The sequence below is a fragment of the Mercenaria mercenaria genome, chromosome 1, assembly GCF_021730395.1.
Source record: "Mercenaria mercenaria strain notata chromosome 1, MADL_Memer_1, whole genome shotgun sequence".
NCBI lineage: Eukaryota > Metazoa > Mollusca > Bivalvia > Venerida > Veneridae > Mercenaria > Mercenaria mercenaria.
In genome coordinates, this window is record NC_069361.1 from 55729326 (window position 1) to 55745400 (window position 16075).

General features: G+C 36.9%; 1 protein-coding gene across 1 annotated transcript in view; it reads left to right on the forward strand.

The window, feature by feature from the left end:
• LOC123536847 (ras guanyl-releasing protein 3-like) overlaps positions 1-16075 on the forward strand; it is a 101609-nt gene that overhangs the window by 72794 nt on the left and 12740 nt on the right. Inside the window, exons 11-14 of the mRNA XM_053548410.1 lie at positions 474-554; positions 9920-10035; positions 12999-13137; positions 15365-15401. Of these exons, the coding sequence (XP_053404385.1) occupies positions 474-554; positions 9920-10035; positions 12999-13137; positions 15365-15401 (373 nt within the window). The remainder of the gene's footprint in view (positions 1-473; positions 555-9919; positions 10036-12998; positions 13138-15364; positions 15402-16075) is intronic.

Here is a 16075-nt window from a genome sequence, read left to right on the forward strand (position 1 = left end):
ATGATCACGTTACATAGAAATGCTGAACTCTGTAATATACCCTGATATCATTTCATACTCTTATTTGAAGAATCTGCGTAGACAAGTATACATGCAGGTGTGTTCATCTTGTAACAACGCTTTGTGTTTCCAAGGCCAATTCTCTGTTACAGAAGTGCAAAATTTGCACTGCAAATATCTTAAAATTATAAATATCAATGGTAGAATCAGTAAATATGGGTTATAACAACACATTGGTGTATACTGGTTGAACACAGTTGTGTATATATGAGTACTTCTTTTATCTTTCAACACGATGAACTTACGACAAACTTTACATCAGTCTCTAATAATGAAATTGAATTTCAGCATGTTGTACTACTTTTTTTTCTACAATGAACATTTTCTAAAATCATAAAAAGTTTACTCTAGCAGTATTTACTTCATATTTGCATGACTTGACATATATTGATATGCTTTAAACGTGATTTCAGTTATCTCTGGACATGCATTACACAGAGGATGAGATTTACGAGCTGTCCCTTGCCAGAGAACCAAGAAATTCTCTCTCATCAGTAAGCTTGTGTTTTTAGCTCACCTGAGCAATGCTCATGGTGAGCTGTTGTGATCACGCTGTGTCCTGCGTCTGTCGTGCGTCCATCCGTCGTCAACAGTTGTGTTTAAAAGACATCTCCTCCATAGCCACTGAATGGATTTTGATGAAACTTGGCATGGATGTTCCTTGGATGGTCCTCTACTAAAGTTATTCAAACGGTTCTGCTTGGTTGCACATAGGGGCCCCCAGAGCTAAAAATAGAAAAATCTTCAAATGACATCTCCTCCTAAACCGATGGTCCGATTTTGAAATAATTTCATACAAATGGTCCTTAGTCATTCTCTACCAAGATTGTTCAAATTATCTGTCAAAAAAAAACATGGCCATCAGAGGGTGTGGTCACTTTTTCCTATATGTATATAGTGGAAACTTTAAAAATCTTCTTGTGTGAAAATGCTGACTCGATTTTAGAATAATTTTACACAAATGGTCCTTGTGTGACCCTCTACCAAGATTATTCAAATTATTCCGATTTGTCAAAAAACATGGCCGCCAGCAGACGTAGTCACTTTTCCCAATATGTATATAGTGGAAACTTTAAAAATCTTCTTGTGTGAAACTGCTGGCCCGATTTTAGAATAATTTTACACAAATGATCTTTGTGTGACTCTCTACCAAGATTGTTCAAATTATTCCGATTCTTCAAAAAACATGGCCGCCAGAGGGTTTGGTCACTTTTCCCTCTATGTTTATAGTGGAAACTTTAAATTCTTCTTGTGTGAAACTGCTGGCCCGATTTTAGAATAATTTTATGCAAATGAACCTTGTGTGACCCTCTACAAAGATTGTTCAAATTATTCCGATTCATCTAAAAACATGGCTGCCAGGGGGCATGGTCACTTTTCCCTTTATGTATACCATACTTGTCCAAATTATTGCCCTAAGGTAAAAAAAATGGCCACGCCTCTGTGTCTGACATGTACTAACTATAGGCTTTTGTACTTATACAAACACACTTGAAGCCATGTACACAGGTGAGGGCTTTAGGGTCATTGACCCTCTTATTTGTCTTTTGTATGTCAGTCTTGTTTATTTATATTTCTTTGTCAGTAGGGACCATTTCTTGTATGTTCATTCTTCTGACTGTGGCTGTGTGCTACAGGTTTAGTTGTCTGTCTGTTATTAGCCCTTACCCTTCTAAATTTCTATAATGAACTTGACCATCTTTCATTTTGGATAGTGCCATTGACTGTTAAAGGGGGTGCTGACCAAAAAGATACTGACTGAATGGTGAACAGTGCAGATCTTGATCAGACTGCATGGATGTGCAGGCTGATCAAGATCTACACTGGTCGCAAAGGCAGAATCAGCTGTGTCCAGCATGATAAGGGTTAGTATTACAATAATATTTAACTGGTCTGTTTCAGAAAACCACTGAAAATCATGTTCTTCTCATTATTGCTCACTTCCCTTGCCATTTGCAGTCTCTTGTGTAAACAACATTTCTACATGAATATGAAGACTTCAACACTGCAATGTGTTTTAAACAAAATTTCTACATGAAGACTTCAGTACTACCTTGTTTTTTTAAAACAAATTTTCAACACGAAGATTTCAGTACTACTTGTGTTTTAAACAAAATTTCTACATGAGAACTTCAACACTGCCTTGTTTTTAAAGAAAATTTCTACAAGAAGACTTCAGTATTACCTTGTGCTTTAAAGAAAATTTCTACTTGAGAACTTCAATACTGCTTTGTGCTTTAAACAAAATTTCTACATGAGGACTTCAATACTGCCTTGTGTTTTAAACAAAATTTCTACTTATTAATAAAGACTTCATTACCACATTGTGGTTTTAAACAAAATTTCTACATGAGGACTTCAATATTGCCTTATATTTTAAACAAAATTTCTACATAAAGACTTCAATACCACCTTGTGGTTTTAAACAAAATTTTTATATAAAGACTTCAACACTGCCTTGTGTTTTTAGCTCACCTGAGCCAAAGGCTCAGAGTGAGCAATTGTGATTGTTTACCGTCGGGCGTCCAGCTGTCCACACTTTCCTTTAAACGACATCTCCTCCTAAACCACCAGGCCAATTAGGATGAAACTTCACAGGGATGTTCCTTGGATGGTCTTCTTTAAAAATTGTTCAAAGAATTGAATTCCATACAGAACTCTGGTTGCCATGGCAACTGAAATGAAAAACTTTAAAAATCTTTTTTGTCCAAATCCACAGGTTTTAGGGCTTTTATATTTGGTACGTAGCATCATCTAGTGGTCCTCTACCAAGATTGTTCAAATTATCCCCCTAGGGTCCAGTATGGCCCCGCCCTGGGGGTCACATGGTTTACATAGACTTAAATAGGGAAAACTTTATAAATCTTCTTGTCCAAAACCACAGGGCTTAAGGCTTTGATATTTGGTATGTAGCATCATATAGTGGCCCTCTACCAAGGTTGTTCAAATTATCCACCTAAGGTCAAATATGGCCCCGCCTTGGGGGGCTCACATGGTTTATATAGACTTATATAGGAAAAAACTTTAAAAATCTTTTTGTCTGAAACCACAAGACCTAGGCCTTTGATATTTGGTATGTAGCATTGCCTTGTGGTCCTCTACAAGATTGTGCAAATTATGCCCTTAGGGTGAAAAGAGGCCCCACCCAGGGGTATCCAAGTTTTACATAGACTTATATAGGAAAAACTTTAAAAAAACTTGTGTCTGAAACTGCAAGGCCTAGGCTTTTGATATTTGGTATGTAGCATTGCCTAGTGGTCTTTTACCAAGATTATTCAAATTATGCCCCTGAATCAAAAGGGGCCCCACCTAGGGGGTCCCAAATTTTACATTTATATATACTTAGGTAGGAAAAAACTTTAAAAATCTTCTTGCCTGAAACTGCAAGGCCTAGGCTTTTGATATTAATTAAATTTTGGTAAGTTGTATTGCCTAGTGGTCCTCTACCATAATTGTTCAAATTATGCCCATGGGGTGAAAAGAGTCCCTACCCTGGGGGCCCCAAGTTTAACATAGACTTATATAGAGAAAAAAAAATCTTCTTGTCTGGAAGTTCAAGGCTTAAGCCTTTGATATTTGGTATGTAGCATTGCCTAGTGGATCTCTAACAAGATTTTCAAATTATGCCCCTGGGGTGAAAAGAGGCCCTGCCCCGGGGGTCACTTGTATATGAGTTATATAGGAAAAAATACTTCAAAAATTATCAGATCATATTTCCTAGACTGTTTAATTATAATTGGCTGATGACCTCAAGTAATTAGGGGTCACTTGACTGTGACCTTGACCTACTGACCTACTTTTTTGTTTTTTAAGATACAGCCTTGAAACTTGGATGACGTACACAGTTTTGCACACCAATCTTAACAGCATAGAAATTTGGACCACGTCAATAACTTTCGATAAAGATTTTAATACTCCTCTTTCATGTTCTTAGCCCTGAACTGCAGACCTACTTTCTTGTTTTTAAAGCTACAGCAAAAAGATTTGGACCACATGTATAATGTTTGATACAGATTTCAACACTCATCTTGAATAGTCTTAATCATGACCTACTGACCTACTTTTTAATTTTTGAATTTACAGTATAGAAATTTGGACCACTTGTATAATTTTTTCACACAAATTTCAATACTCATCTTGAATAGTCTTAATTGTGACGTTCTGACATACTTTCTTGTTTTTGAAGCAACAGCAAAGAGATTTGGACCACCTGTATAATTTTTTAACAGATTTCAGTACTTATCTTGAAGAATCTTCACCATGACCTTCTCACCTAGTTTTTTTTTCTTTTTTTTTTCTTTTTTAAGTTTTAGCAAAGAAATTTGTTTAAGCACGCAGTTAAACTCAGGTGAGCGATATAGGGCCATCATGGCCCCTTGTTTAACAAAATCTTTGCATAAAGATTTCATTACCACCTTAATCAGTATAAATTTGTTAAGCTTCCACGAGCCTGAATGTACTTTTTCCAGGGCTTTGCCTTGAAACCAAAGAAGACCTTGGTATACTCTTAATTTTGCTCCCCTGTTATATTATCACTTTTTGCCAAGTGTGCATGTTTTCTAGCCGTCTTTCATGGTAAACTATTTTCCCTGATATTAATTTAGCAGAAAATAGTAGCAAATTTATCTCATTTATCCTTATAAGGTATTGTGCCTAGCTCGAAGGCATAATATTTCAAAGGTCATATATGATATTTGATATTGTAAAGACAGAGACTGAAATTCTTTAAATTCGCAGGTAAATGTCAAGTTCCATTGAAGACATAGCTGCTGTTTAATTTGATGTAAAAGCTGATTATAGTCTCTACCTGTTCAAAGAGAAAGTGTTTTAGATATTTTGTGAAGCAATTTTACCTAAGTGGTCATGTTTCAGAGCTTGACAGAGGAAAATATTTTTAATATCTGGGGCAGAATTGTCATTTACTTCAGTGAAATAGTTTAAATTATTGTTGCCGTATCGTTTCTATATATGGACAGAGACGTAGGTACATTTAATGCCACATGAAAACAACAAGTAGAGCTAAGTTACACTGGTAAGCGCAAATGTAAGTCAGAAATTTTAGCTAGAGAAGTTCTGCTAATTTCTTGTTTTTGAATGAAATTACTGGAAATGGGATAAAAATTAGTTGTTACTCTAATTTTAAATTTTGTGAAATTCTGGTTGCTGGAAAAAAAATCTGATAAAACAGTATTAGGTAGAGCACAATACTTTGAGTCAGGAGGTTGTATGTTTGAATCCTCATGTGAGACAAATGCTCTCTACAATGTTTAAAGATGTTTCTAAAGTCATTTATCCTTCACCACTGTTTGTTATACGCCCGAAGGGACGTATTATGTTATGACGCTGGTGTCCGTCTGTCCGTTAGCAATTTCGTGTCCGCTCTGTAACTCTTGAACCCCTTGAAGGATTTCAAGGAAACTTTACACAAATGTTCACCACACCGAGACGATGTGCAGAGCGCATGTTTTGGATGTCACGCTTCAAGGTCAAGGTCACACTTAGGAGCCAAAGGTCATATCAGTTTGTTTCGTGTCCGCTCTGTAACTCTTGAACCACTTGAAGGATTTCAAAGAAACTTGACACAAATGTTCACCACACCAAGACGACGTGCAGAGCGCATGTTCCGGATGACTTGCTTCAAGGTCAAGGTCACACTTAGGAGTCAAACGTCATATCAGTTTGTTTCTTGTCCGCTCTGTAACTCTTGTACTGCTGGAAGGATTTCAAAGAAACTTGGCAGAAATGTTCACCACAGTGTAACGATGTGCAGAGAGCATGTTCTGTATGACTCGCTTCAAGGTCAAGGTCACACTTAAGGGTCAAAGATCATATATGACTTTGCTTTGTGTATATTGCTCTGCATTGCAGTGCTCTTGTTTTTATTTGGCAGATCTCTTTTTTGTACTTACAAAAAAATTTTTTTTTGAATTACTTCCCTTTTATGTTGCTATAAATAGCTTTTTTTGGAAACTTTTTTTTAGCTCACCAGTCACAAAGTGACAAGGTGAGCTTTTGTGATCGCGCAGCGTCCGTTGTCCGTGCGTGCGTAAACTTTTGCTTGTGACCACTCTAGAGGTCACATTTTTCATGGGATCTTTATGGAAGTTGGTCAGAATGTTCATCTTGATGATATCTAGGTCAGATTCGAAACTGGGTCACGTGCGGTCCAAAACTAGGTCAGTAGGTCTAAAAATAGAAAAACCTTGTGACCTCCCTAGAGTCCATATTTTTCAATGGATCTTCATGAAAATTGGTCAAAATGTTAACCTTGATGATATCTAGGTCAAGTTCGAAACTGGGTCAAGTGCGTTCAAAAACTAGGTCAGTAGGTCTAAAAATAGAAAATCCTTGTGACCTCTCTAGAGGCCATATTTTTCAGTGGATCTTCATGAAAATTGGTGAGAATGTTCATTTTGATGATATCTAGGTCAGTTTTAAAACTGGGTCACGGACGATCAAAAACTATGTCAGTAGGTCTAAAAATAGAAAATCCTTGTGACCTCTCTAGAGGCCATATTTTTCATGGGATCTGTATGAAAGTTGGTCAGAATTTTCATCTTGATGATATCTAGGTCAAGTTTGAAACTGGGTCAAGTGCGGTTTAAAACTAGGTCAGTAGTTAATAGAAAAACCTTGTGACCTCTCTAGAGGCCATACTTTTCATGAGATCTTCATGAAAATTGGTGGGAATGTTCACCTTGATGATATCTAGGTCAAGTTCGAAACTAGGTTACGTGCGGTCAAAAACTAGGTCAGTAGGTCTAAAAATAGAAAAACCTTGTGACCTCTCTAGAGGCCATATTTTTGAATGGATCTTCATGAAAATTGGTCAGAATGTTCATCTTGATGATATCTAGATCAAGTTCGAAACTGGATTACATGCGGTCCAAAACTAGGCCAGTAGGTCTAAAAATAGAAAATCCTTTTGATCTCCCTAGAGGTCATATTTTTCAATGGATCTTCATGAAAATTGGTGAGAATGTTCACCGTGATGATATCTAGGTCAAGTACGAAACTGGGTCACGTGCGATCAAAAACTAGGTCAGTAGGTCTAAAAATAGAGAAACCTTGTGACCTCTCTAGAGGCCATATTTTTCATGGGATCAGTATGAAAGTTGGTCAGAATGTTCATCTTGATGATATCTAGGTCAAGTTTGAAACTGGGTCACGTGCGGTCCAAAAACTAGGTAGGTAGGTCTAAAAATAGAAAAACCTTGTGACCTCTCTAGAGGTCATACCTTATCAAGAGATCTTCATAAAAATTGGTGGGAATGTTCACCTTGATTTTAACTATGTCTTTTTCGAAAGGGGTCAGTGCCTTAAAAAACTGGGCCCATTAGGCAAATAAAAAAAAACCTTTGACCTCTCTAGAGGCCATATTTTTCAGTGGATCTCATAAAAAATTGGCAAATTTTTATCTTGATGAATCTGGTCAAGTTAAAAAACGGGGTCACATAGCTCAAAAACTGGGCCCACTATGTCAAAAATAGAAAAAATGACGTCATACCATTAAAAAACTGGGTCTTGGGCGGGTGAGCGATTCGGCCCATCAGGTCCTTTGAAATTTTTGGGCCGTAGGAAAAACCCCGAACCATTTTTCTGTGGCAACTGGGTGGACCCCTTTTTTGGGTTTTTTTTTTACTACTATACCTATAAGGTTTTTTTTTGTAGACTTTAAATTTTTTTTTTTTTGTGAATTTAATTTGTTTTTTTAAAGTTTTCCTTTTTTTTGTTCCAGTCCTTTGGGACTACAACAGTAATTTCTTAAAATTTGCCCCCATCCTATGTATAACCCTTGGCGTATATTCCCCGCTTGGCGGCGCTTTTGTTATTTAGAATTATAAGCCAAACTTCGAGTCAGGAGGTTGTTGTTTAAACCCATGTGGAAAAATGCTCCTAAATTTTAAAATTTTCTAAATCATTTATCCTTCACCACTGTTTTTTTTTTGTTTGGGTTAAAAGAGCAAAATACTTGAGTCAGGGGCGTATGTTTGAACCCTATGTAAACAAATGTGCTCTACAATTTTTAAAAGTTTTTCTAAAGTAATTTACCTTTTCACCCTGTTTGTTTTTTATATGTTAGAACATGTATGGAATCCGGGAACCGGGAAAAAACAAATTTGGTACTGTTCTAAAGAAATGTAATGAAAAATGTCTTTAAACCCCAAAAAAAAACATTTTAGCCATTTTATTTTGGGAATTGATAAAATTCTTTTAATTTGCATCAGTATTCAATGATATATTAGTTTTAAAAAAAAAACATCATCAGTGTAAATAGCAGTGCATACTGCCCCGGGACTTTCCGACTGATTATTTTTTGGAGTTTGACCATTTTTTGTTTTACTTTGAAAAAACAATTGCATCAAAACTTTATTTACTCAACCCTACGTTTCCATCCATTGAAATAAATTTGGTATCCCAAAGCAAAAATAGATGCGCTTTATGGGGACTTTTTGTCTACTTTTTTTTCCAAGTTTGGCCCTTTTTAAAATTTTAAAAATTACACCTCAAAAAATGTGTACTCATCACAACCAATCCAATTGAAATAAAACTTTGGTAACAAACATCAACTAATGGAGATGTTCATTTTTCCATAAAGTTTATCTGATTTTTTTTTTTTTGGAATTTTCTGCATTTTCATACCTATATAAATTTCCTAGCCCCCTTGCCTAAGTTTAATTTTGTTTTTAAAAAATTTTGCGTTTTACAAAAAAGTCGTATTAATTGATGGGGCAATTTTTTTTTGGGTTTCTGTCCCATTTCCCCTTAGCTAAATCTAACATACAAATAAAATTTTGTTTTTTAGGAAATAATTACTCACTCCCCCAAAGTTGTTGGGCAAAAAACTGCACAATTTTCCTCACAAAATTTAAATGATTTTACTGCATTTGTATTAAACAATTCAATGTTTGTTATTTTTAGCCACCACACCCCAAAAAACCGGGTTTTATTTGCTGAAGGGTACGGGGATGAGACCGCCAACCCCCAACCACATAAACATGTACACTAAGGTTTTAGTAGAACATACTATTTAACGAGTAATGATATAGCCTTTTTCTTACTTTATCATAAAGTGGCAGCCTCCATCACTATCCCCCATGGGTGGGGGAAACACTTATGGAATGTAAATTTTTCATGTAGGTTTCAGGTGATTAACACTACAGGATCTTGGAGGCAAGGGGGTGCGGGCCCGTACCTGAAAAAGCAAGACTTCCACAACCATTAAATTGTTTGAAAGTTGTCAATGGCCTAAAATGTGTCATTTTGACTGAAAACCTAATAACAGCTACTGAAAAATATTATTTGTTTTTATATATTCCAAAGGGAAGTATTATGATATACCCCTGGTGTCTGTCCGTCTGTCTGTCCCTCCGTTAGCAATTTCGTGTCTGCTCTGTAACTCTTGAACCCCATGAGGGATATCAAAGAAACTTCACTAAATGTTCACCACTGCACTGGATGGCTTGCTTCAAGGTCACACTTAGGGTTCAATAGTCATATGAGTGTGTTTTTGTCTGCTCTGTAACTCTTGAACTTCTTGAAGCATTGTAAAGAAACTTGGCACAAATGTTCACCACATGGAGACAACATGCAGAGAGCATGTTCTGGATGTCTTGCTTCAAGGTCAAGGTCACACTTAGGGGTCAGAGGTCATTGCTCTGTAACTCTTGAACCCCTTGAAAGATTTCGAAGAAACTTGACACAAATGTTCACCACATCGAGACAATTGCAGAGCACTTGTTCTGGATGGCTAGCTACAAGGTCAAGGTCACACTTAGGGTTAAATCTTTTCAGGCTGTTTTCATGTTCTTTGAAATCTGTTTCTGGCTGTGTTCATGTATTTTGACATATATTTCAGGCTGTGTTCAAAAACTACGACAATGACCGAGATGGTTTTATATCACATGCTGAATTTGAGGCCATCGCTGGAAACTTTCCATTCATTGATTCATTTTGTGTTCTTGATGCTGACCAGTAAGTAACAGTTTCAACTCATTAACGCATGCATTTCTTGGATAAATTGATTATACCTAACACAGTTTACCTATTTGTACCCATTCTTAGCTTAGGTTGATGCCTTTTTAGCTCACATGTCACAAAGTGACAATGTGAGCTTTTGTGATCACGCAGCGTCCGTCGTCCGTGCGTGCGTAAACTTTTGCTTGTGACCACTCTAGAGGTCACATTTTTCATGGGATCTTTATGAAAGTTGGTCAGAATGTTTATCTTGATGATATCTAGGTCAAGTTCGAAACTGGGTCAACTGCGATCAAAAACTAGGTCAGTAGGTCAAATAATAAAAAAACCTTGTGACCTCTCTAGAGGCCATATTTTTCATGGGATCTGTATGAAAGTTGGTCAGAATGTTTATCTTGATGATATCTAGGTCAAGTTCGAAACTGGGTCAACTGCGATCAAAAACTAGGTCAGTAGGTCAAATAATAAAAAAACCTTGTGACCTCTCTAAAGGCCATATTTTTCATGGGATCTGTATGAAAGTTGGTCAGAATGTTCATCTTGATGATATCTAGGTCAAGTTCGAAACTGGGTCAACTGCGGACAAAAAGTAGGTCAGTAGGTCAAATAATAAAAAAACCTTGTGACCTCTCTAGAGGCCATATTTTTCAGGGGATCTTCATGAAAGTTATTCAGAATGTTCATCTTGATGATATCTAGGTCAAGTTCGAAACTGGGTCACGTGCCATCAAAAACTAGGTCAGTAGGTCAAATAATAAAAAAACATTGTGACCTCTCTAGAGGCCATATTTTTCATGGGATCTGTATGAAAGTTGGTCAGAATGTTCATCTTGATGATATCTAGGTCAAGTTCGAAACTGGGTCAAATGCGATCAAAAAGAAGGTCAGTAGGTCAAATAATAAAAAAACCTTGTGACCTCTCTAGAGGCCATATTTTTCATGGGATCTGTATGAAAGTTGGTCAGAATGTTCATCTTGATGATATCTAGGTCAAGTTCGAAACTGGGTCAACTGCGGTCAAAAACTAGGTCAGTAGGTCTAAAAATAGAAAAACCTTGTGACCTCTCTAGAGGCCATACTTGTGAATGGATCTTCATGAAAATTGGTCAGAATGTTCACCTTGATGATATCTAGGTCAGTTTCGAAACTGGGTCACGTGCCTTCAATAACTAGGTCAGTAGGTCAAATAACAAAAAAACCTTGTGACCTTTCTAGAGGCCATATTTTTCATGGGATCTGTATGAAAATTGGTCAGAATTTTTATCTTGATGATATCTAGGTCAAGTTCGAAACTTGTTCAACTGCGGTCAAAAACTAGGTCAGTAGGTCTAAAAATAGAAAAACCTTGTGACCTCTCTAGAGGCCATACTTTTCAACGGATCTTCATGAAAATAAGTCAGAATGTTCACCTTGATGATATCTAGGTCTTGTTCGAAACTTGGTCACGTGTTTTTAATAACTAGGTCAGTAGGTCAAATAACTAAAAAGCCTTGTGACCTCTCTAGAGGCCATATTTTTCATGGGAACTATATGAAAATTGGTCTGAATGTTCATCTTGATGATATCTAGGTCAGGTTTGAAACTGGGTCAACTGCGGTCAAAAACTAGGTCAGTAGGTCTAAAAATAGAAAAACCTTGTGACCTCTCTAGAGGCCATACTTTTGAATGGATCTTCATGAAAATTGGTCAGAATGTTCACCTTGATAATATCTAGGTCTTGTTCGAAACTGTGTCACGTGCCTTCAATAACTAAGTCAGTAGGTCAAATAATAAAAAATCTTGTGACCTCTCTAGAGGCCATATTTTTCAGTGGATCTTCATGAAAATTGGTTAGAATTTTTATCTTGATGATATCTAGATCAGATTCAACACTGGGTCACATGAGCTCAAAAACTAGGTCACAATATCAAATAATAGAAAAAAACGACATCATACTCGGTTTAAAACTGGGTCATGTGGGGACAGGTGAGCGATTCAGGACCATCATGGTCCTCTTGTTATCACTTGCCACCACCCCATATTAAGGAATGCAGTATTCTGTCTGTAAGGAAGCCATTCAGTTTTCTTACAGAAGGTTGGCGGTTCTGCCAATCTGCCTTGATGCATGAGGTGCTGCAAGGGATTTAAAGCTAGAGGTGCTGCAAGGGTTATAAAGCTAGAGGTGCTGCAAGGGTTATAAAGCTAGTGGTGCTGCAAGGGTTATGATGCATGAGGTGCTGCAAGGGATTTAAAGCTAGAGGTGCTGCAAGGGTTATAAAGCTAGAGGTGCTGCAAGGGTTATGATGCATGAGGTGCTGCAAGGGATTTAAAGCTAGAGGTGCTGCAAGGGATATAAAGCTAGAGGAGCTGCAAGGGATTTAAAGCTAGAGGTGCTGCAAGGGTTATAAAGCTAGTGGTGCTGCAAGGGTTATGATGCATGAGGTGCTGCAAGGGATTTAAAGCTAGAGGTGCTGCAAGGGTTATAAAGCTAGAGGTGCTGCAAGGGTTATGATGCATGAGGTGCTGCAAGGGATTTAAAGCTAGAGGTGCTGCAAGGGATATAAAGCTAGAGGAGCTGCAAGGGATTTAAAGCTAGAGGTGCTGCAAGGGTTATGATGCATGAGGTGCTGCAAGGGATATAAAGCTAGAGGTGCTGCAAGGGATATAAAGCTAGAGGTGCTGCAAGGGATTTAAAGCTAGAGGTGCTGCAAGGGTTATGATGCATGAGGTGCTGCAAGGGATATAAAGCTAGAGGTGCTGCAAGGGATTTAAAGCTAGAGGTGCTGCAAGGGATATAAAGCTAGAGGTGCTGCAAGGAATTTAAAGCTAGAGGTGCTGCAAGGGATATAAAGCTAGAGGTGCTGCAAGGGTTATAAAGCTAGAGGTGCTGCAAAGGTCAAGAGAGTTGAAGCCTTCTTAAATAACTTAGAAATCCCGAAATGCCTTCATCATAATACAACAAGTGCTTGAATATTTTACAGGGATGGTATGATCAGCAAGGCAGAAATGAAGACATATTTTATCCGTGCCAATTGTCATGCTCTTCGGAACAGTTTCAAACATGACTTCCATGAAATCACCTACTTCAAACCTACATTTTGTATACACTGTACTGGCCTGGTAAGTTACTAAAGACATACTTTCATTTTTTTTAGCTCACCTGTCAAATAGTGACAAGGTGAGCTTTTGTGATCACCCTTCGTCCGTCGTCCGTGCATCCGTCTGTCCGAGCTCACATTTGCATACTTATGTGGCTATAGGAACAATAGATAACTGTACTTTTTCTTTGATGTCATTCATTCCGTAAGGCTATTATGTGGCTACTTTTCTCTTACGTGGCTAAAAGAACAATAGAGAGAACAAAGGAGTAGCCACATAAGTATCCATATGTAGGAACGTCCGTGCGTCCGTCCGTCAACAATTTCTTGTCTGCACGATAGTGGTTTCATTTATGATTTTATTTTAACCAAACTTGCATACAACTTGTATCACCATAAGATCACGGTTCCTTTCTTGAACTGGCCAGATCCCACTATGGGTCCCAGAGTTATGGCCCCTGAAAGGGCCAAAAGTAGCTATTTTGACCTTGTCTGCACAATAGCAGCTTTATTTATGATTTGATATTTACCAAACTGGCACACAACTTGTATCACCATGAGATCTTGGTTCCTTTCTTGAACTGGCCAGATTCCGTTATGGGTTCCAGAGTTATGGCCCCTGAAAGGGCCAGAATTAGCTATTTTGACCTTGTCTGCACAATAGCACCCTCATTTATGATTTTATTTTAACCAAACTTGCACACAACTTGTATCACCATAAGATCTCGGTTCCTTTCTTGAACTGGCAAGATTCCATTATGGGTTCCAGAGTGATAGCCCCTGAAAGGGCCAGAATTAGCTATTTTGACCTTGTCTGCACAATAGCAGCTTCATTTATGATTTGAATTTAATCAAACTTGCACAAAACTTGTGTCACCATAAGATCTCGGTTCCTTTTTTGAACCGGCCAGATCCCTTAATGGGTTCCAGAGTTATGGCCCCTGAAAGGGCCAAAATTAGCTATTTTGACCTTGTTTGCAAAATAGCAGCTTCATTTATCATTTGATTTTAACCAAACTTGCACACAACTTGTATCACCACAAAATCTTGCTTCCTTTCTTCAACTAGCCAGATTCCATCATGGGTTCCAGAGTTGTGGCCCTTTAAAGGTCCAAAATTGGCTATTATGGCTTTTGCAGCCATATAGAGACTTCATTTATTGTTTAATTTGATACAAACTTCCAAAATATCTCCAACAACAATAAATCTTGGATTCCATGACAAATCAGATCCAACATAGGTTCCAGAGTTATTTTATATCTGATTACCTCCCCTGATTGGAATCAAAATGGATTTATATCAGTAAGTACTTACAGGACTTATTTGAAATTTCATTATTGTAATTAGTTGGACTGAGACAATCAGGGTAGATAACTATGGACTGATTTTTTGTCAAATTACCTCCCTTTATTTCAAATTAAAATTGTTATATCTCCATAACTACTGAAGATACTGATCTGAAATTTCATTTATGTCAGCAGATTTATTTGGCAGATCCTTCTTTTGTCCACTTACAATATTTTTTTTTAATTACTTCCTTTTTACGTTACTATGAATAGCTTATTTTTAGTAACTTTTTTATTATTGGTCGTAGGGAAAACAAGAGACCAGTTTTCTGTGGTACAACATGGATGGTACCTCCAATTTTAGGTGTATTTTAACATATCTATACCTTGTAAGATTTTTTTTTCTTTTTGGTTAAATTTCTTCCCATTGTTGTTCCTGTCTTTTAGACTTAGATATTTTTTCTGAGGACCGTCTTGTCCTCAAGTGCAATGATAACAGGTGAGCGATATAGAGCCATCATGGCCCTCTTGTTTATATATTACTTCATCTCTTTTTTTAAAGCATTTCTTTCACGAATCTAATTACGTAATAGTGGAATTTATGTCATTGTTTTTGAAATTGTAGTGTGTTAAAAGTGGTGTTGGTACAAATTTACTGGCATAATAATTGTTTCAAGGAGTTCTAGTGTACAAGAAGGATGTTTCAAAAGTCCAAAATGACCTTAAATGGAAACACATGGTTGTATAGCTGTGCATAATAAAGTCAATTCTCTTATTTTGTTGATATATCCAAGCTGCAAAATTAACCAGATATACAGTATATATTATAACTTGTTAAGGAATGTTTTGCCAACTTATTTCTTTTATCTTTAAGATTGATTTTGACATGTTACTCTTCCATTTGCGTATAGTGTCAAATCTTCCTTATAGATACATCACTGTATTTTGGAATGTATATTTCAGCTTTGGGGTTTGATAAAGCAAGGCTGGAAATGTAAAGGTAAGGACTAATACATTTCTGTAAATGGCTTTTTCTTTTATCAGTGATTAGTTATTTTTTACAGTTCTAAATGAAAGTAGAAACAAAAGCTTAAACATGAAAGTAAATGACTTTTCAACTTATAGAATATGGTATATTATCCATTTAAGAACCTTGTTGCACAATTGAGAGCGTTTATTTCTTTGGATTCAACATGCTTGTCATTTTAATTTTTGGAGTGGTCATTAAGCAGAACTTTACGGTACTTGGATTGAGCTTTAAAATTTGAAATAAAGGAAATCATTTGGTCAAAACTGTGACATTCAAAATTGAATTATTTTGCAGTATTTTATGTAGATACCATGACATATAAACCAGTACAGTCAAACACTTCTCGCACAGGCATTAACTGCATGAGAACCTTGTCTTATCAAGCATCTGATTGTGGTCCCCAACAGTTTTCTTTCTTTTTTTATATGATGAGAACTCTCAATACCACTAAAAACTCTGAAGCGTATTTTGCTCATCATCTTGCATGCTTAAGCAGACTGTGTTTTACTGTATATTATGTTTCTCTTATGGGTCATTTTGAAGGGGACTAAGGATGTATGAAAATATGAGCCACACCATGAGAAAACCAACATAGTACATTTGTGACCAACATGGGTCAGGATCCATGCTGTTCGCTAACCGTT